Source organism: Dunckerocampus dactyliophorus, chromosome 8, assembly GCF_027744805.1.
Source record: "Dunckerocampus dactyliophorus isolate RoL2022-P2 chromosome 8, RoL_Ddac_1.1, whole genome shotgun sequence".
Lineage (NCBI taxonomy): Eukaryota > Metazoa > Chordata > Actinopteri > Syngnathiformes > Syngnathidae > Dunckerocampus > Dunckerocampus dactyliophorus.
The window spans coordinates 1,580,811-1,603,451 of NC_072826.1; the positions used below are offsets into that span (position 1 = coordinate 1,580,811).

At 41.8% G+C, this 22,641-nt stretch overlaps 2 protein-coding genes across 3 annotated transcripts; one reads left to right on the top strand and one right to left on the bottom strand.

Moving 5' to 3' along the window:
• The first annotated feature begins 479 nt into the window (after positions 1-479).
• LOC129186183 (bactericidal permeability-increasing protein-like) lies at positions 480-12,423 on the top strand. The gene is made up of 16 exons (XM_054784191.1): positions 480-621; positions 6,178-6,271; positions 6,349-6,463; positions 6,548-6,679; positions 6,749-6,904; positions 6,981-7,044; positions 8,769-8,829; positions 10,113-10,204; positions 10,273-10,449; positions 10,521-10,580; positions 10,672-10,839; positions 10,922-10,989; positions 11,085-11,127; positions 11,202-11,265; positions 12,229-12,305; positions 12,382-12,423. The coding sequence occupies exons 1-16, from the start codon at positions 592-594 to the stop codon at positions 12,421-12,423; spliced, it is 1,443 nt and encodes a 480-aa protein (XP_054640166.1). The 5' UTR covers positions 480-591.
• On the bottom strand, positions 8,591-22,457 carry cdk5rap1 (CDK5 regulatory subunit associated protein 1). 2 transcript variants are annotated; one of them, XM_054785429.1, is made up of 13 exons: positions 21,806-22,457; positions 21,629-21,732; positions 21,519-21,553; positions 21,294-21,394; positions 19,616-19,826; positions 19,414-19,534; positions 19,086-19,316; positions 18,830-18,927; positions 18,686-18,741; positions 16,094-16,224; positions 15,863-16,012; positions 14,695-14,835; positions 8,591-13,007 (listed from the first exon to the last, which is right to left on the bottom strand). In XM_054785429.1, exons 1-13 carry the CDS (start codon positions 22,053-22,055, stop codon positions 12,864-12,866), a joined length of 1,773 nt encoding a protein of 590 aa, XP_054641404.1. In that variant the 5' UTR covers positions 22,056-22,457; the 3' UTR covers positions 8,591-12,863. The 2 variants fall into 2 exon arrangements, with proteins under 2 accessions (XP_054641404.1, XP_054641405.1); XM_054785430.1 differs by having other exon boundaries at positions 12,856-13,564.
• Positions 22,458-22,641: the final 184 nt, after the last annotated feature.

The following is a 22,641-nucleotide window of genomic DNA, read 5'->3' on the forward strand; positions in this document are numbered from 1 at the left end:
GCTGGCTCGTGTCAGTCAGGAAGCTGGCGACCCACTGCCAGGTGGAGGCTGGCACGGTGAAGGATCTCAGGGATGACGGTGTTAAACGCAACCATCCATCATTTTCTGTACCGCTTGTCCTCACCAGGTATGCTGGAGCCTATCCCAGCTGACTTTGGGCTAGAGGCGAGGTACACCCTGGACTGGTCGCCAGCCTGGTTTATGTTATCTTTGACAGTTTTGTACAGAATTCTACTCAATCCTCCTGATGACAGCCTCTGTTTATTCTGACGTTATGTGCTGGAATCCACTGCTTCATAACAAAAACAGTGTGGCTTTAGAAAAAAGTACCCCCTTACATTACCCTTGCTCTCCCTCTCCGGAAATATACTTTCTGTAAAGCTTTGCTTTTGCGAGGCAACAGGAGCGTTCACACAACTGTGTCAATAACAAAAGTCCCCACTGTTATCAAGCCCACTTGGGCCGTTCTTCCCCTTTCACTCTTCTTGGTGGGAGTCCGACTGGCACGACGAGATGAAACTGTCCCGGCTGCTTCAGGTCAGCTTCATGTTTGTGTGCTAAAATGTTCACTTCAATGCCGTAAAAGATCACATGAAGATGCTGCAACTGCTGGAAGATGGAGTAAGTATGCATCGTGCGTAAGCAATCTGCATAATGAGAGTTAAACACATCAACCTCAGCTTCTCCTCTTCTAATTCACATTGTGGTCACGCGCAGAGAAATAACCGTTCCTCAGCTTTCATTCGTCTTCAACAATATACTCCCGTCTACACGCGTCATTCCCGTTCTGACATTTGCTGGCATTTTTGCATCGTTTTTGTACTTTTTAACGTTTAAAAAAAAATTTCATGATCACTTTGGCTTTATCACAGCTTGTGGCACCAACTTACTTAAAATGTCTTTTTACGCTTGCGTGTCTTTTATACCGAATTTCGTAATTTTTTTACTCACAAAACATCCATCATAAACTACCGGTACATTCATTTTGTCTTCTTTTGTTTCATTAATCATTAAACAACTCACACGTGCTCAATGTCAGTTTAATTATTTTAAAGTTTTAATTATGTATTACAAAAAAAACCTCACAAAAAAGTCATTCTTTTTCAATAGAATAAATAGTCACGAGATGGGACTTTAGTGGTGGTTAAGAGTCTTGCTAAAATCAAAGATTAGCAACAAGATTGTTTTGATCGTGTTTGTATTTTTTATGTAGCATCAAATACTCCCTCAGGACACCTTTGTGGCAAAAAATGCCCCACTGACATCCATTGAAAATATTTTAATCTCATACATACATACGTACTTCCCCATATTACTCACTGAGCTAACCAGGGTGTTATTATGTTGTTGGTTTTATTACAGCGACGGTGATATCAGCAGTACAACTATAGTTTTGTTTTGTTTTTTTTTTTTCTTTTTACAATGATGTGTATTACAGTAATTTTCATTCTGTTCACTATCATGGATAATCATTTCATTACTACAATTATGTGTGACTGTTTCAATGCAGTATTATCATTGTGATCACTATCATAGTTCATCATTTCATCACTACTATTATGTGTGACTGTTTCAATGCAGTATTATCATTGTGATTACTATCATAGTTCATCATTTCATCACTACTATTATGTGTGACTGTTTCAATGCAGTATTATCATTGTGATCACTGTCATAGTTCATTTCATTACTACTATTGTGTGTGACTGTTTCAATGCAGTATTGTCATTGTGATCACTATCATAGTTCATCATTTCATTACTACTATTATGTGTGACTGTTTCAATGCAGTATTATCATTGTGATCACTATCATAGTTCATCATTTCATTACTACTATTGTGTGTGACTGTTTCAATGCAGTATTGTCATTGTGATCACTATCATAGTTCATCATTTCATTACTACTATTGTGTGTGACTGTTTCAATGCAGTATTATCATTGTGATCACTGTCATAGTTCATCATTTCATGACTGCTATTATGTGTGATTGTCATTGACAGCTTTGTCATTGTGGTTGTTGATGTTGTTTTGTCCTTTGTCCTTATGTCCTTGTTCGTCTTTGTGGTTGTCACGGACATTTATTTGCTGATGTTGTCCTGCATGTTTCTGTTGTTCTATCACAATTGTTGTTGTTGCTGCTGTTGTCCTTGTCTCTTGTCTCTCTTTTTTTTTTTTTTGTTGTCCCCCTCTCTCCCCCTCTCGTCCCCCCCCCCCCCCCCAGCATTTATATTTAACAGCATTTAGCATCGAAAATCACCTTTTTTGCATATTTGTAATGTTTTTTTAATTAAAATTATTTTTTGGGAATAATTCCACTGGCATAAAAAGGTTAAAATCAGGGATGTCCGACATTGGCTTTTTTTGCCGATAACCGATATGCTGATATTGTCCTACTCTCGATATCAACCGATTGTGTAACATCGCATATCTCCTGTTGTGAAATGAACCCAGCCGCCACGTGTGGCTGCCTTTCAAGCAGCTGTTTGTTTATTTGAGCACATTTTTACGTGCCATGAGAGCAACGTCCCACATCGGTGTGATTCCCTGTTTACCCATTGATATCGAGGTGACAGAGCTGGGCTCGGATGAAAGTCAAGGAAGTGGAGATTCAAGCCTTCGGTACTTTCTGTTATCATGGGACACGTGAATTCACTACAGAGCAAGAATGTCAAGACCTTCAGAAGTGCAGCTTATTTGTGCTTCACTGAATGGCTGACAATGGCTTTCCAGATGCTAACGTGGAGCTAGCTGACTTCAGGGCAGTCAGAGGAGACAGGAACACAACAGCCTGTGGAAAGCGCAAATGAGGTGGACTTGTACTGTACGCGAACCAACAGTGGTGTCATCCTGGCCATATGAACATTAAAATGTCAATCGATACATTTTTTTAAATCGTTTACCACTATCAGGAAAAAAGCCGATAATGTGTGGGCCGATATTATCGGACATCCCTAGTTAAAATCCTGAAAAAGATTGAATGTTGAGCAGGTTGATGGGTGTATACGGGTATTTCATGGCAGTTTTATCTATGAAGGTGCCAAGGGGGGGGGCCTAAATTTAAATCTGATCAACTTTGTTGTTTATTTTTGACAAGACCACCCCCCCCCAATTTATTATACGGGAAACGAGATGATTGCAACGTCAGGAGACATTGCGTATGAATGTGTGAGTTGAATGAGGGGGTAAAGAAACAAAATTGACGGAAAAATTGCAGAGAATTTGATGTGTGTGAATGCGCATTCACACAATATTTGGAATAGTTTGTTGCTCTTCGGTCCAATTTGGCTGATAACTTATGATGCTTATCAGTGATAAGCATCATAAGGCATCATAAATAAGCTTCATGTATTGACCAAAGAGGATGACATTTATGATGCTTAACGTGCATGTCTCTCCAAGCCCTGATCCACGTTATGATGACTTGTTTCATGCCCATGTGACATCATGTAGACACACATTATATACAGCGAGGTGGTTGTACAAAGTCAGTCATTGCTCAAGGGAGTACACAACAGAAAGCACTACAAGGAACACTCGAGTGAGTGTGACAACAGAAGACCGGAGAGACCACGGATACGTAAGAACCACTTGTTCCTCAGTTCCTTCCTGTGTCCTCTTTGATTGGCAGGTTATCCGCCTAACCTGTACTCGTGTAAATATACTGCTCAAAAAAATGAGAGGAACACTTCGAAAACACATCAGATCTAAACTGGGGGAAAAATGATAAAAATGATGTTGAATATGTTTCCTGATAATAAGTGGGTGATGTATTAGTAACAAAATGATGCCACATCATTTGATAGAAATAAAAATGATCACCCTATAGAGGGGGGAAATCAAAGACACCCCAAAAATGAAAGTGAAAAAATGATGCAGCACACTGGTCCATTTAGCTAAAATGTCATTGTAGCAACTCAAAATGATTCTCAGTAGTTTGTGTGGCCCCCACGTGCTTGTACGCATGCCTGACAACGTGAGGGCATGCTCCTAATGAGACTACGGATGGTGTCCTGGGGGATCTCCTCCCAGATCTGGACCAGGGCATCAATGAGCTCCTGGACAGTCTGAAGAGCAACCTGGCGGTGCCGGATGGACCTGAACATAATGTCCCAGAAGTGTTCTATTGGGTTTAGGTCAGGTGAACGTGGGGGCCAGTCAATGGTATCAATTCCTTCATCCTCCAGGAACTACCTGCATACACTAGCCACATGAGGTCGGGCATTGTCGTGGACCAGGAGGAACCCAGGTCCCACTGCACCAGCGTAGGTTCTGACAATGGGTCCAAGGATTTCATCCCGATACCTAATAGCAGTCAGGGTGCCGTTATCTAACCTGTAGGTCTCTGCGTCTTTGATTTTCCCCCCTCTATAGGGTGATCATTTTCATTTCTATCAAATGATGTGGCATCATTTTGTTACTAATACATCACCCACTTATTATCAGGAAACATATTCAACATCATTTTCCCCCCAGTTTAGATCTGATGTGTTTTCCAAGTGTTCCTCTAATTTTACCGAGCAGTGTAGTTGATGAGGGCTCATCAAAACTCAAGAAATCTACCAGAGTCGAGTTGATAAAGCGTCCTCTGCGATCTTCTCAGCCCTTTCAAGTTCAGGCTGGCTCAGGTCCTAAAGAACTTGACAGCTGTGGGGCTTTCATATAAACAAACTGGCATTTGAAGAGTTGAAATCCTTCAAATAATTGAACGTTTGGTCGTTTTGAGAAAGTCTGAAGTTGTTTCAGTGAGTTATGACAAATATGATTTAATACCAGTTTTTGCCACAAAGGTGCCAAGAGGGTAGGGTCAGTTTCACAGGATCATCACTTTGTTCACTTATGAGAATAACAATATTGGAATAACTGCCGTCATCCAAGTGGAGAGTGAATGTAGTCTTTAATCTCAACCTAATTAACAGGCGTCATGTGTTTTTGATCAGCCAGTCACAATGAATGCTGCTTGTTCTCATGCCTGAACTGATACGGGACATCCCATTTTGCTGGTTCTACACTTCTGTAAGACATATCCACAATAATTAACATTTGTAAAGGACAGATTTTGGAATAACACCAGTGGTTGTCAACTGGTTTGGCTGTGGAAGCCACCATCCCCCCTCAACGACAAGTGCTGATCCAAATTGCAGGAGTTGTCCAACTCAAACTTACTCATATATTTTATTTTTGATATATTCCCATAATATGTTGATATTATTCTCGTAACATGAGAGCTTTTTCTGCAACCTCATTTTCCTAAGAATTACAACTTTGTTTTGTTTGTTACGACGGATCGTAAGAAATCCGAGATTTCGAGAGTAAAGTAGTAAATTTACAAGAATAAGGTGTCATGGTGTCAAATGTGTCAGAGGGAAAATAGAGCACAGCTCTTCAGGAAGGAAGGAAACTTTCTACTTGCTTCAGGCAAGCTTTTATTTATAACGTGGCAGCAAAACAGCAGTTGAGCACAGGCAGATTAGCACGACTAGCTCTAGCCCTTCTCACGTTGGCCTTCCTTACTCCGACCCCTCCACATGCCCAAGGCCAAAGGTCACACAAGTCCCCTCTTTTCATAGCTGTCTCAGGCAATGCCTGTAACAAAATTACAAGCTTTTTCTCGTGAATTTCCAACTTTTATTCTCGTAATATTACGAGTTTTTTTCTCAAATTTCCAGATTATTTGAATAATCCGCCATGACAGGCATTGCCTGAGACAGCTATGAAAACTTCTGTGATACTACGATTAATACGATTTTTTTATTCTTGGTAAATTTCTGACTTTTTTCCTCGTAAAGTTCCGACTTTTTTCTCGTTTACGACCTAATTCTTGAAATATCAAGATTTTTCTCCCCTAATTAGCCATGTCGTAGTTTCTCATATTACGACTTACAGAAAAAAACACATTTTTCCTCATAGTATAACGTCATTATTCACGTAAAGTAACAAATTCTCGTTAGATTACCAAATTTTTTCTCCTAATATTTTGACTTCATTCTTGTAAAATTACTGCTGGCCTTTCTGTTTGCTTCTTTTTTTTATTAGATCTTTAGAATGTGAGGCAGGCCGCAATTGACCACGGGGCCGCACTTTGGACACCCCTGCTTTAGCGACATAGCACAACAGAATGACATCATCGATCTACTGTCTGATAATGTAACAGTGCCATGTTTTATTTGCCAAAAGGTCAACATGTCACTGTGGCATTGGCTGATGTTGGTTGCGTTTGGCACCAATCCTGGAATAAAGGTCAAACTGACAGACAAAGGCGTTGAATACGGTAAGGATTGGAATGGCGCAGCGCACATTGTCCTCCTTTGGTGACTGAGTTTCATCATCAACGTGCTTCTCTTATAGGCAGGCAAGTCGGAGTGGCTTCAATCCAGCAGAAGCTCAACAGCATCAGCATGGTGGATATTTCCAGAAGTCGATTTGTGCCGTTGATTGGCAAAGTCCACTACAGCCTTTCAAAGTAAGGCATGGATCTACTGTATACTGTACGTGGTGTCAAATGTTTGTTCTCACAGCACCTTCAGAAGCGTGTTGTTGCTTCCAGGATGGATGTAAAGAATGTTGGATTACCTTCGTCTGCTGCGGTTCTGTTGCCTGAGACGGGTGTCAGACTGTCTGTTAGGAACGCCTCCATCACTGTGAATGGAGACTGGAGAGTCAAGTGCCTCAGAATATTGTGAGACCAGATGTGTGCTACACACCGCGAAAAACTGTTTGGGATGCCCTGACTTGTTTTTCTTCAAAGAAAGCACAGTGGATCCTTTGGTTTGAGTGTGAGTGGAATCACCATCGGTACAAATGTCACCGTCAGAAAAGATGAAACTGGGCGACCTCAAGTCAGCAGTGTTGGCTGTGTGGCTACTATTGGTAAAGTGACTATCAAGTTCCAGGGTGGATCCAGGTGAGATCAGAGCACTACTACTCAGATCAAGTGAAGGGAAAAAACCATCCTAATTCGCTGTGTTGTCTTGTCTCAGCTGGCTGGTCAATCCTTTCAGTGGTGTCATCAGTAAGTACTTACGTAATTGGCTGCAGAAACAGGTGAGTCCCGACACATTCTTCATTTGGCATGAATGCTATCATACTAGGGTTCCACATGAACTGTAGCTATGATAACTGAAGAGTTATGGAAATATTCCATAGGATTGGGGTTGGGGGAATGACGCGATGATGTAATGACGCATTTGAAAAAAGTGAGTTAAAAACCTACTTTTCCGCTGTCGCTAAACACACAAGACAGTTGTTATCGACGGGCTGCTAAATCATTAAGTCGGCGACCCTTCCCTGGCAGACCAGGTGTGTTTATGAGGGCAAACAGGAAGCTCCAATTTTGTGGAAGGAAACGCCATACAAGCATTTTTTTCTACCTTTTTACATTTCCTGATACTCTCATCCTGCAAATTTTCACTTTTCAAAATGTCCCATTACAATAATCCATAGTTTATCGCGGTTAATTGGTTCCAGACCGAAGTAGGTTCCTTATATTTTTGTAGTTGGAACACAGAAAACCTGCTTACGACCTTTTAAATCCATGTTTTAACACACATTAGAGCCGTCTAGGCATGAACTAACACCCCTTTACACGGGTCACCTTTACACGGGTATTACACAATATAGTAGACTCACCATGGCGATCCACACGCAGCACACTTGAGCCGATGCTTTGCTAAACCGTTTTCGGTACCTGGAGGGGCCGTGGTGGGTGGTCAAAACAGGCAGCAGTGGTGTTAAAGATCCCACTTTAAATGACGACGATGATGGCTGGGTTTGCTTCAGTGATGAGGAAAATGATCACTAGTGGATGAGACATTTTGATGAGCCGGTATCGTGGAGACAGTGTACAGTACATACAGTATCATTCAGTGTCTTCGAATGTGTCATCTGAATGCCTCATGGTTGTATTTTAGTTCATTTAGCCATTTTTATGCTTGAAAATGCTTAATTTTGGCAAAAGAACACATCAAATTTGCTTCTATAAGCATATTTTTGGAGTTATAAGCCGTATTCAACCACAAAACAGCATGATTTATTCATTAATTGATAAAAGCGCTAAGAGTGAAGCTGCAAAAGGACAGCTAACTCGGAAGATTGCATCATGTCACTTCCGGGAATTTGAGTAGCTAACTCGGAAGATTGCATCATGTCACTTCCGGGAATTTGAGTTTGTTTCATAAGACTGGTGAGTGAGAATCGCGGCATCGGTGCTGGCATTTAGTTCCAAACACTACATTGGTTATGCTAAATGTTTACTGTTACATACAGTGGCACATGGGTTGGCACATGGCTTTTCCTCATTCATTCGTCCCAAAAGGTCCAAGGTCTCCCTTAAGAAATAATGTAAATCCTATTCATCTCTTCTAGACACCCAAAAATATTAACAAGAATCATAGTTTTACTTGCAGAAAACAATGCAAGATAATTCTAAATGAAGAATAGATGGAACTTATTTGAGATATTGTTGATAAAGATTCAAGAGTTTTATTGTCAGATGCACAGTAAAACAGGTAGTTATACTATGCAATGAAACTCTTAAAAAATAAACAAACCAGACCAGAGTACGACATAAGTATTTTATTTGAATGCACATGAACGAACTGACATTAAAAGTCGTTTTGAAAGCCATCCTCAAGGAACACTTCATCTCCGAAATATGCAGTCCAGAATATCCTAAGCTGATGATTACTGTCTGCAATTCAGAAAAAGTTTCTAAAGTGAATTTAATGGACTTTCCTTGAAATGTGTGTTGTTTTTTTTAACGATTTCAGATCTGCCCCCTGGTGGCTGATGCAGTGACTGACTTGAATTCTGCGTTGAAAGCTGTCGAGAGTAATGCATATTCTCTTCATGTCGTAGTGTCTAAAGTACTGGAGCTCAAAACAAGTGTGGCAAGCCCACACGCACACTTCCCCAACAGGAAGCTACCAAGCATACCTTGTGGGTCATAAATGAGTAAAACGATATTGTTTTGCGTGTATATTCGCCTGTTTGGATACCCGCATTGTTCGTGTGGTCAAGTTATTGTTATTTTCGGTCGCAACATGTGAGGTATGCATTTGGGTTGAAGGGGTGCTGATGGTTTGGGATGTGAGTAAAGCCTCATTTACACTTGCAGTGGTACGCAATCTTGCGCAAGTCAGTAACTTCTGTAGCCTCTTGGATCTTCCTTGTGATTTTATGTTAAAAAGTGGTCATAATACCCAAAACGATGTCTTCTAGTCAGCAAGTTTCCCACCCACACTCTGTCCCTTTTTTTCTAGTTTATTGCCTCCTTCCTGCTCTTTGCACATCTGCAGCTGCGAGAAAATATACAGTAGACTTTCTTTTTTGCATGAGATCCTTCTCTGGAGAAGGATGGACAGCTATGAAAACTTACAATATGGACCTACAATATCTTGTAGGTCCCTTGGAAATAGAGGATGTGATGAAGCTAAAGGGGTGATGCCAAATGATGCTACAGCTGCTCCACGAAGGCGTGAAGTGGTGACAATTGCGGGAACAAAGCGCATCGCCTGTACTGTTGTCGTGCACTAGACGTAAAGACTACTTGACAAGGTGTAAGTCCATTTTTGGTCACCAATTGCGTAATTTATGTGTAAACAGAACGCAAACTAGTTTTCATGCTTTTCCGGGAAAGCAAAATGCGTGCAAGTGTAAACGCCGCTTAAGGGTGTAAATATCGAGCCGATTCACTGTACTTTACCAACATAGGGTACATGAGATCGGTTTTCCAGCCTAATTATGGAGATCATAAGCACAAAATAGCAAAATGGATAAGTGAAAATTACAATGACATTAAATCAATGCTGGGATACGCTGTCCCTGAGGCAAAATGCCAGAAAAAAATCATTACCAAGGACGATCACGCCGGTACTGTCCAGTGTATTGTAGCAATCCAAGAGGCTTTAGGGATGATATCGTAGCAATCTGGTTCAATCTGATTGGCCGTGTCATTGCTTTTCAGCCCATGATCTCATCTTTGGAACAGAGGTTTGGGTGTGGAGAAAATTAGGACTGTACTTAGTCTTTACACAACAGTAAACTAATAACTCCTAATGATGCTCAGTCTAAAAGGGCACATGACCTTGCTTTCATTGTCTTCTGTCCTGCAGTCTTACCAAAGGTGGACAAGTACGCAGGGATCGATGGTTCCATGGTCGCTGCACCCACAGTGGAAAGGTTTTCCATAGGTTTCAGCTTGAAGGTAAAAGTCGTGTCTGAAGTTTGGCTGTGAAGATGAAGTCATATTCATGCCACATCTCTCCTGTTTAGGGGGAATTTTACAACATTGGGGATCATCAGGAACCTCCGTTCTCCGCTACAGTCTTTTCTCTGCCAGCAGAGAACGACAAAATGGTGTACATCGGCATTTCTGCCTTCACCGCCAACTCAGCAGCTTTCGTGTACCACACGGCCGGAGTCCTGAGCTTGTCCATTAAAGACGATATGGTGCGCCGGAACCTCATTTTGGACTCATGCCTTCACGCTGATCTGTAACCGCTGTCGCTCCGTCACCACAGATCCCTAAAAGCTCCCCGATCAGGCTCAACACCACATCATTTGGAGCTTTCGTCCCCCAGGTGACATGACCTCCAGCCTCACGAGACTACCTCGCAAAAAAAAAAAAAGAGCGCCCATAGTGATGAATAAATACCTGATGCCAACTTTCAGATTGCCCAAAATTTCCCGGATTTGATGATGGAACTGCTGGTGAAGACGGTAAAACATCCCATCATCACTATGGAACCAGACAACGTGACTGTTGAGGCCGCCAGCACAGTGACCGCCTACGCCATGCAACCCAACGACACATGCTCCCCGCTATTTATCCTCAACCTGGCATGCTGCACACTTTGCACAATGACACATTTTGCAAAGAATTGTTCCATTTTTGTTTTTCTCACAGCATTGTTTCCGACAGGAGGCCAATGCCAGTGCCCAAGTGTTTGCCAATGCCACGAGGCTAACTGGAGCTGTTGCCTTGAACAAGTGAGTTCCAATAAAAATGTCTAATTATTCCCCAAGAGGCCAAAAGTTCCATGTCGGGATGCACGTCACATTCTCCTTTTTCTGCATTTGCACAGAACGGATGTGACCCTGGTGGCAAGTTACGTGGGAGACTTCCAGGTGAGCGTGAGAAGCAAAAGACAGCATTTCTGGTCAGCAGCAGCGAGAGGAACTAACCTGACGCTAACACACAGGTCAGCTCTCTTGACAGCATCCTGCAAATGGTCCTGAAAGTGGTGGTTGTGCCCACGCTGAATGGTGAGTTGCGTTACACGTGAGCCTGGAACGCCACATATGGGCTGCTTTCACACTGCAGGACAATCCCGATTTTTTTTGTATATGTGACCCATATGGACTTTTTCATGTCAGCGTGTCAGCAATTCCGATTCTTTCAAATGCGACTGAGGCCTCGTTGGTATGTAGATATGAATCCGATGTGTAACCGATCTACAGCAGTATGAACCGTCATGTCGCATTAATCCAACCTATACGACCTTACGTCATCAAAAGGCGTGTGTGCAAGACCATGTGAACGACCACGGAAAAATCATGGATTTTAATTAAAAAATCTGAATTGGGCATCATTCCCTGCAGTGTGAACTTCGCCCCATAGATTTGGAGCTACCCGTTCACCCTGGCTCAGGAACCCCTCAGTCGTCCCTCGTTAAAGCGGTCAATTGCTTCCAGACCCGACTGCGGATATAGGATTCATTGTCAAGAAATGGAATATTTTTGTAGTTAGAACACAGAAAACCTGTTTATGACAATTTAAATACAGTATTTAACACTAGTAGACATGAAATAACACAACTATGACGCATTGTTTACACCACATTGGAAGTCTTGTGCTGCAGGGGCTCAAGGTGGCCACTAGCCAGTAAGCTAACCAGTTAGCCTTAAATTTTTCTTCTGAATTTAAGAAGCCAAAAACTTTCACTTCAGCACGGAATGGGAGGACAACTATTTTTCCGATCATGTCAGACTAGGTAATGTAATGCAAGCTAATGTTTTGTGCCATTACTGCCACCTAGTGACTAGAACACCACATATCGCTTGTATTCCAATGTTTGGACAAATAATAGTCTATTCATTTCTGAAAAAACGCGATATAGCGAGGGGGTGATAATGGAGACGCGGTACTGCGAGGTACGACTTGTCTGAATGTCATTCCAACTGCGTACAGTAGATGGCATCATAACTGCTGTGTAAACTGCTCCATAGAGCACCTGGCAGAGGGATACCCAATGCCCAACATTAGGAAGACGAAGCTTGCAAACACTAAGCTTCAGGTCCTCAAGGTCAGAACCACGGCTAAATCATCTTTAATTATGACACATGTATTACAACGTGATGGTGGCTTGTTGTTTCCTGCAGGACTATTTGCTGATCGGGATGGATTTTGACTTTACACAGTAAAGAAGTGGATCCAAACCCCAAGGATTTTTTTTTCTGCATAACAACACTGAGGAAATCTGACAGCAACTACCACAAGTAGATGATGAAATGACAGCAACTACCACACATAGATGATGAAATGACAGCAACTACCAGCAACTACCACAAGTAGATGATGAAATGACAGCAACTACCACACATAGATGATGAAATGACAGCAACTACCAGCAACTACCACAAGTAGATGATGAAATGACAGCAACTACCACAAGTAGATGAGAAATACTTAGAATATCTCTAGCCTGCATTCGATAGCCTGCATTCGAAATAAATGACATTTTGCTCAATATTGTATTTTTCCATTTATTCAGTATTTTGTCACGGGTGAGCTGGAGCCTATTCCAGCTGGCTGTGCATGAGGCGGGGTGCAATAACACGCACCTTGTTGGTGCTGCTCATGGTCATGTTGCAGTCATGGCCGGTTCTGTAGCCAAATGTTCATCACTTTGATACCTGAGCAGATGTTTGGGCTGCATCACAGGGCTTCTTAGGGAGCTGTGGCACAAGGCTTGACCTCTCAAGCTCTGTGAGCTGGATGACAATATCTACACAAAAAAAAGATCCAGTACCTATGCATTGATAAAACCTGACACCCAGTAAGTTCTTCAAAGTCACATTCGATTTTTACTATTGTAAAATTTCAACCCAGTGTCCCCAACCATTTCACCAGACCATTACTGGGCCATGGGTCATTTCTCAGCGGCACATAGAAAAAGAAATTACTAACACGTAGCACTAATAACACGTAGCATAGTGCTAAGTGTTTACAGTATTTGTGTGTCTAGCTATGGTAAATGGCTAAAAATGCTACTACACTAATGTTGATGTGTAGCATTGCTAACACCTAGCATAATTAGGGTAAGTCTTTATAGTTACACCTTAAATATTAGTACACGAGGTCCCCAACTAACAAACACAATGGTTCCAGACGACCGTTCGCAAGTCGATTTGTTTGTAAGTCCGAACAAAAGGTAATTTTACCAATGATTTAGGTACTACATGTACGTGTACACATATATGCGTATGTAAATATGAGTTTAGAAGTAATAAACCAGGATCATGAAAAACAATAAAAATGATAGTAATGATAAATGTTATTTACCTTTGAAGAGGAGTGGTCGAGCATACGTCGTTGGGGTGGTGGTAAAGAAGATATTGGAAAAAAAGGACAAACCATGGTCGTTAGACTCTTCTAAAAGAGGTAGTGTTCTGTGGGTGGTGTAGAATTAAGCAGGCCTATTAACTCTTCATAAACTTTAATCACACGCTCTGTCCGGGTTGCATCATACTTTAGCTTTCCATTTAGCTTTCTCTACCCACCTTCCTCCTCTACCTGTTGGTCCCATTAGCAGTGTCCCAGTGCCCTCTACTTGTCAAGCATGTAGCAGTATAAATACTGAGTTACTACAAGGCAAAAATAAAATATAGACCAGTCAGCTTGCGTTCGTATTTCCGAATGTTTGCAAGTCAGATGTTAGTAAGTTGGGGACCTAGTGTACTACATTTATTTACATATTAACATTGTTAATGTTAGCATGCTAGCAATGCTAACATGGATGATAACATGTAGCATAATATTGCTAAGTGTTTCTATATCTGTCTAGCTATGAAAATGGATAAAAATGCTACTATGCTAATGTGTTAGCATTGGCATGCTGAGAAATGTGCCAGTAGTAGCAGGTAATACCGGTAATTAGTTGTAGGGAAAAAGGGTGAATTTAGGGAAAATGTACAATTTTGGATCACCCCCAAAATGTAATCAGTTCTTCCATATCCCATTTCCGACAATTCCTGAAAGGTTCATCCAAATCCATCCCCAACTTTTCAGGTCATTTTGAACACAAACAGATAAACGCTGGCAAAAACATGACATCCGCACTGTGCTTGGCGGAGGTAATGACCAAAAGACCTGACAACCTGGCATTAGTGACAGGTCACCAGCTACTTGTATACAAGCTACTGTACACTGACTACTCTAAAATGCATAAGTCATAAGTATAATTTGCAGCATTGTGCTTTCAGGATTGAGGAAATGTGAGTGGCCTTTTGCGAGATGGAACAATGTAGAGCCTGTATTTATTTTGAGTATTTTGATGATTCAAGTGTCTATTGCGTGCATTACGGTGAAGTGCATATCAGGTGAAGCCACGTGATGCATGAACACCCCCGTGTGTCTAACACCCAGAGCACCGCATGTGCTGGGTCTGATCCGCCTTGTGGCTCCAACCTCACCTTCACCAGCACGTAGTCTCCAGCGTTGACTGCCGCTGTGTTGGACTCTGCAGACTGAAGCGCCACATCCTCTCTGGGAAAGATCACTCTCATGTTGCCATCTGTTCTGCCACACAGCTCCTTGGCAGATCTCTTGCTCTCCTGTGGACAAACACATTTGGCAGCGTGAGCGCTGTTGCTTGGTAACATCAGGTTACAGTAACCCAGTACAACATGCTTGCGCCTTCCTAGGAGGGAGCTTTGTTACACGTTACAAATCCATGTAGTGACTTCCTTAAACATTTCAAAATAAATCAAATGGGGAGATGTTTAGGCTGGTAAGATTCCAAAGAAGCATTACTGCATAAAACACACTGGAAAGTGAAGAGATGACAATGGCATATAAGTACGTGAATTAACTGTTGTTCATGCGGTGTTTTTATAAAAGACTACGAACTTGAGTCCCACAAGAGACAACTACTACTATGGGAAATAATGAAAAACAACTACATTAACTCTAAACACGTAACTTTTGGCAACTTTTCACAAAAAAAAAGTTGCCGCAAGGCATGCTGGGACGGCAAAAGCACTCCCAGCCACACTGTGTAGGAGGACGCGCAAAGGAGAAGCCTGTTGTTCTGAAGAACCCGTTCATGTTCTGAAATGTAATGAACTCATCCAATACCAAAGACGCATTTATACGCCCGATCCCAGCAGCGTATTTATACGTCTTTTTCGTGTTTTTTGGCATGAGAGGCAAAAAGAAGTGATGACGCAACTCTGCAACTCTCCACTCATGCATTTCAATTCAGAGCAATTTTTAAGCCTTAAAAACGACCACAAGGTGGCAGCAGTGCATTTGATAAGAGCTCGGCAGGGATCGTAGATGGAAAAAAAGGAAATCACAGGAAGGAGGAAGTGAGAGAGCACACGTGCATTTGAGTTGTCACAAAAGCAAAAAATATTTGTGTCAAAGTGAAAGTTATGCTTGAAATGTATCTTTTCACAAAAAGCTGTTTCTTCCTTTTTTTTTAGTCAGGAACTGATATTTTCCTGAAACTTACCTATGTTCTACTGCTGGGTACTAAAGAACGGAAAAAGGTGGAAACAAACTTTTTTTTCTGATAAAAGACAGTAGTCTTAGGTTTCTTTTAGTAGGTTCAAGGGTGGTCAAGGGTGCTGTGCTCACCCCCTCCACCAGAACAAGCTGTGTGCTGCCGACAAGCGCAGCGTTGATCCTTGCAGCTTCCTGTCTGAACACACTGATACACGCCCCCAGCCTGGCCTGCTTCACCGCTGCTGGAACATCATCTTGGAGGGAATGGAAAGCCTGGGTTTTCTAGGCGGGACAAACAAACGACAGCTGTCAATTATTGTTTTTAATTTCCGAATTGAGTGATCGTGCGAGAGTTTTCCTCACCTTTCTCATACTGTAGGCAAAGAGGAACCCGATGTTGTAGCCCACATCTCTGATGAGGGACAGCGTCTGCTGGTGGTCTTCCTCCGTCTCACCGCAGAAGCCCGAGATGAAGTCACTGCTGAGACTCACCTCTGACACACGCACGCATGCACGCACGCACGCACACACACAGCATAGTCAAGTTTAAAAGAACATTCACATACAGCTGTAAAATACAATAGAGTCGTCCCTCGCTACATCGCGGTTCCAACATCGCTCCCTCACCTTTTTAAAAGAATTAATTCATAAATGATCGCTGTTTCGTGGTTGACTACGGCCTGTTATTAGAGGAAAAACATCGAAAGACAGGTCATATGTAATACTCTGTTCACAAGGCGTCCGACATGCCATAGTGGTCAAAAGTTCTCCTCCCGTTCCATGTGGAAGTGGTACGTTTCTGGCTTCTTACTTTGCCCGTCTGCCCCAATCAGTTCCACACCTATTCTTAAGTTTAGAATAAATAAACCAGAGGCTAATAGGTTCGCTCGGTAGCACGCTATGGTTCAAGCGGATGCCGTCTCTCGTAGCCTGTGCATAAGAGCTGCGCGATGTGGTGTAAACAAAGCCGGCAGTATCGTCGAAGTGTACGTCTGTGTATGGCAGACTCGATCTTTTTTTTGTTTTGTTTTTTTAAATGCCGTGCAATGGAGCCACATTACATTTGAGATACTACAATAGCAAGAAACTTTCCCACAGCTAACAGTGACTTATGTCTTGGTATTGCTCATCATGTCTACTACCGTATTTTCCGGACTATAAGTCGCTCCGGATCATAAGTCGCACCCGCCAAAAATGCACAATGAAGAAGTCGTCGCATTTTTTGGGAGGAAATGTATTTTATAAAATTGGAGACCAAGAACAGACATTTCATCTTGAAAGGCAAGCTGTAGTAATAACAATAAAATGGACAACAACAGGCTAAAGAGGCGTCTGTTAACGTAACGTGAATAGGTGGTATGTTAACATAACATATTAGCGGTTATTCAGATAACAATCGCCTAAACATCACGCAACTAGTTTACTTGCGGCTTGGAATTTGCAGAATATGGTTTTCTTTTTGGGGGGCACTTGTGTCCCGTCTGTCTCAGTTGTCTTTACGTTGTAAACGTTCAGTGGTACAGGAGTGATGGGAGTAGCAGATACCCGTGGAAAAAAAACACAGACAAGTTGCTCCGGAGTATACCGTAAAGCACCGTGTATAAACCGCACTTTTTTTCCACTGGTAACAAGCAAAAAATTGGGGTGCGGTTTATACACGATGACAGGTCTGTGACCAGACACAGAAATTGACAAGAAGCCCATTTTAGAAGAGCCGTCTGTGGGTCAGACCGTTGCTTTGACTTTAGCGCCCTCTGCTGTACAGTTGCTGAAAATGCTTGTGTATGCAACTAACTTATCTGACGGCTGTCTGTATTTTCACACAGTGAAATGATCTCTATATACACTGAAGCTAACCTCAGCTTCCATTAAAACATTGTAAATGTAAAATACAATACAACATTGGAGTTTATTCAAATTCACACTGAAGCAATGCTGTGTTTTGTACAATACATGGATAACTGATCTGCATCACCGCTCGTGTCACCACTAAACCAACATTCGCTACCGTTAAATCAAGGCTAAAGCAATGCCGGCTTCAGCGGTGCACTGCTAGAACAACACCCGTGTTTTCTATTTTTTTTTCCCCATTTTGTGACGAGCGTTGTCGAAATTCGGCCCCCTCTTCCTACCGTTCAAAGTTCAGCAAAGTTCGGGCGGTGTGACCGGGCCTGTACCCTCTCAAAATGCCACGACGATCTTTCACCGCAGCGTTCAAACTCTCCGTCTGCCGGTATGCAGAAGAGTTTGGGAACCGGGCAGCAGGACGGCAGCACAGTGTGGACAAGTCAGTCATCCGGCGTTGGAGAGCGGACATCATCGGCAAGTTGACGTAAACTTTTCTTACATGAATTCCATTGCAGATGAATTGATGGACGGCAGATTTCTCCTTTCTTCTTTTTGCAATTGCTTAGTACCTTTACGCATGTTGATTTGAGATGAAAGAGTTGGCTAGCATTTATGAATTAAATTTTTTTTTCCCCGCCGCGAGCCCGAAAATGGGAATGCGGTTTATACACGGGTGCGGTTTATACACAGTGCTTTACGGTAAGTCACAGGACCAGCCAAACCATGAACTTACAGTATATTAGGTAATATGAGTATAAAGGTGACTGTAGGGGTGTTATTTAATGTCTACAGGACTCTAACCATGTTAAAAAACACTTTTACAAAAGTCATAAACAAGTTTTCCATACTCTAGCTAGGAAAATGTTCCATTTATTAATATGGAATCCCACTTTGCAGAAATTCACCCATGCAACATAACAGCAGTAAAGATTCAGTCCTTATAAATTTTGCGGTGTTTTGTGTAAAAGAGCAAATAGCATACAAAACACACGTTTAAAATATCTGCGTTTATCTGGACATTGCAGACAATACATGCTTTTGGACTGTTGCATGAAGCTGGACTACCACGGAGACCATGAAGACCATGGAGACCAGGCACAGGCCTACCTGGAATGATACTCCTGATGTTCTGTACCAGCTCCAGATACGCCTCTCTTGTATAGCTGGAAATCAAATCACATGTAAGCTGAAATGTTCCGCTGCAACAACAAACAGTGGAGTTTCTTTCACAGTTCTGCAATTGCTTCTTACCCGCGACGCATCGCTTCCAAGACCCGACTGCTGCCGCTCTGAGCAGGAAGATGGATCTGTTTACAAATGTTTCCTCTCTCTGCAATCAAATGCAAAACCTACAAAAAAAAGGTTAACAAAGCTCATCAATCTTGAGGCAACATGGGGGGGAACATGCCTGCCTAAATGTGTGGAAGGGCTGCACAGTTCTTTATTTAGGAATGAGGGTGCATGTTATGCAGCCCTCCAGGACGGATTGAAACAAGCGTTCGTGTACCTCATCTGGGAAGTCCTTGGGATGGGGTGATGTGAACCTGATCCTCATATCGGGATCGACCTGGGATATTCTGTCCAGCAGGTCAGAGAAACGCAGACCTCCCTGTTTAGCGCGGTACACCGTCTTAAAGCCGCGGCTCAGCTTGGTGGGAATCGCACCGCAGAACTGCTCTTCCGATGTGTCTCGGTAGCTGTTCACATTCTGGCCCAGCAACGTCACCTCCTTCACTCCCTGAAAGGATGTTCACCACACACAGAACGCCTTGAGGAACTCAATCAATACATTTCACGACGCTTTCTTTCTGATTGAATAAATTGGTGTAACTTGCCTGGTCTGACAGCATACGCACTTCCTCAAGAACAGAGCTGACAGGTCGACTCCTCTCGCGGCCGCGGGTGAAGGGAACGATGCAGTAACTGCACATGTTGTCACATCCCCGCATGATGGACCTGCCAGACCAAAGGATGTGAGTCATTTGAGTATAAAATATGAAGTATAACACCAGAACGTGTCCACTTAACATGACTTACACAAAGGCGCTGTGCCCCTGCGGAGAGTGGTGGACAGGCATGACGTCAGCGTAGGTTTCCTCGAACGAAAGCAGCAGGTTGCTTGCCTGTTGACCTCCCTCGGCCACAGTCAACAGGCGGGGAAGATCGCGGTAGGCGTCTGGCCCAGCGAGAACATCTACGAGCTTCTCTCGCTCCAAAAGTTCCGTCTTCAATCTCTCTGCCATACAACCTGGACGGGCATACGCCAACCATGATTATTCCTACAATGCCTCATACACAAAAACACAGTTAGCATACCGTATTTAATAAAAGATACCATGTAGAGCCAGAATGTCACTTCCCAGCCATTTTTCAAAAGACAACCCTTCAGTAGCGGCCATTTTAGATGATCTTGACTCATCTTTCAAGGCACACAGAATATTGTCTTCTATGGTTATATCAACATGGAACCTACCAAAAGAAACATTACACTACCGTCTTTCATCAGAAAAAAAAGTTTATTCCTACATTCTTCCATTCTTTAGTAATCAGCAGTAGAACATAGGCAAGTTTCAGGAAAATATCAGTTCCTGACTAGAAAAGAGAGAAAACCAAGCATAACTTTCACTTTATCACAAATATGTTTTGCTTTTGTGACAGCTCGAATATCAGAACAACTATACCAACATAAACAACACAAAAAAGGGGTTGTTTTACATCAAAATAACAATTTATTTACAAATATAACATCATGAACTATTAACAACTTTCACATTTGCAACTGAACTTCCTCCTTCCTGTCATGTGTTTTTTCCGTCCACATGGTCCCTGCCGAGCTCTTGTCAAATGCACTTCTGCCACCTTGTGGCCACTTTTATGGCTTAAAATTGCTCTGAAGTGAAATCCTTTATTGGGGAGTTGCCTTGTCAACTACGTCTTTGGTATTGAATGAGTTCAGAGTGCAAACCTCAAACAATCCTAACTTTGCTCAGCACCAAATTGTAGGCCTTCAGAGATATCCTTCTCCAATATAAGGCAGTTTTTTTGTTGTTGATGTTGACATGGATTTCACTACTTTTGGTTTGGTTTTTCTGCAAAGCGCATTTAAGTAAAATGTATACAAATGGATGTGTGTAAAACAACACAAAAAATTGAATATTGTGGTACGCGGTGATGTACAACTTCACCGCATCATCCTGAGAGCGGTTTCTACTATTTTGGGTTGTGTTAGAAGGAAAAAAGAACATCACAACTTCCTACAGTGTACTTACACACCATATCACACGATGATAACAAGTTTTGAAAAATTACGAATATTGAAGAAATGTTTGAAAGTATTTTTTTAATGATGTAACTTTTTTTTAAGATACCGAATTACAATAAACTATGATGACATTTTAATTTTTTTTTAATTAATAACAAATTTACAAATATATAAGAAATGTCAAAAATTATTTAAAAAAAGTAATCTAACTTGTTTTGAAGGTGTCAAAGTAGAATAAACTAGAATATATTTTTTATTTTTTAAATATTTTTTTAAAAAGTACAATATTTCAGAAATTTAAGAAAATTTTGTTTTAATAAATACATTTTTACAAATTCAGAATTATTTTGAAATTTAATTAAAATGATTTTTGAAGTAATGTAACTTTCCTTGAAGATGTCACAATGGAATAATTGGAATTGGATGTCATCGTGTAAATCACGCATGCAGTACCTAAAATCCCAATTTTCATTGGTGTGCGACTCTTCATGCGTTTCTTCTTCATGGCTGTCAGTTGTTGCAATCTGTTCCAGATCGTTTGTTCAGCTTTTTCTCTGTTAAAATACAATCATAGAGGCTATTCAATGCAGTAGAATATCATGCAGCAGTCTCAAGTGCAAAAGTAAGTATAGATAGTGAACATTCTTGATTGGGGATGACTACGTGAACGGCTCCTACCTTATGGAGCATGTTACAAGGAGGACAACATCTGCCTGCGGACAAAGTCAAAACAAGTTGACTACTTCACCTGGAATTACTAGAAAAATACACAAACCCCAGCTGAATACCTCGTTTAAATGTGCAGTGCGCTGATAACCCTTGTCGTGTAGTATGGACCAGGCGATCTCTGTGTCATTTACATTCATTTGGCATCCGTATGTTTCAAAATAAACTGTTAAGACACAGAAATAATGTAGATATCGGTTTTACATCACTGCCGAGTAACTTTTCGGACATGTCATTACCTTTTCGAGAATTCCCCATCTCCACGTCGTCAGAAAGATACTGGTGTTTGCAGTCTCTGTCTGCGGCAGTTTTCTTCCGACTTGTGACTCCTCTGACGAAATCATGAAAGCTTGGACCGGAGGACATTTGAGTCTTCAATGTTTGCCTCCTTTCATTCGAATTACAGCACAACCTGACCTGTAAACGCCTGAAGGGTAACCACAGTTGGGTGAAGGAAAGTAACGTACTGAAATCCCTCCATCGTTTCATGTTTGTTTTGTTTCTTGCCAGCTATACTTGTTTAAATGCCAATGCTTTCTAAATATATTAGTCTATGATACTATCATACTACATAAGAAAATTAGTACAGCAGCGTGAGCCTCAGCCTAGCATTCACCAAGATTACAATCTGCTATTTTTAAGGCATCGCCAGGAAAATCCGGAAATGACACCGCTTTGGTTGCCGCATTGGTAATGAAAATGAATGAAATAACCCGCATGTAAAAAGCAGCAAAATCGGTCTTTCTCTTGTTTTGATACACTGCTTTTGTCCGAAAAGTCCAAACATTTCACAAAACCATAGCCGTTCGGTCGGCGAGAGTGCGCTGTGAAACCAACACGGAAATGTGTTACAAGGAACTCTCTTGCACTTTTTGACCGGCCTGCCAGACAAATGTCCGCCACTGCAGTCCGTCCACCATCATGGTCCGTCGAAACAAGTAACTAGCATTGATGTTCCGGAATTATCTCATTAGCCATAGGGACCATCCCTCAAGTTGCTTAATTGCCGTACAGATTTAAATAAAGCAAGACATTTGTCAAAATTATTTTGAGAAACTCGTTTTAGAAACGTTGC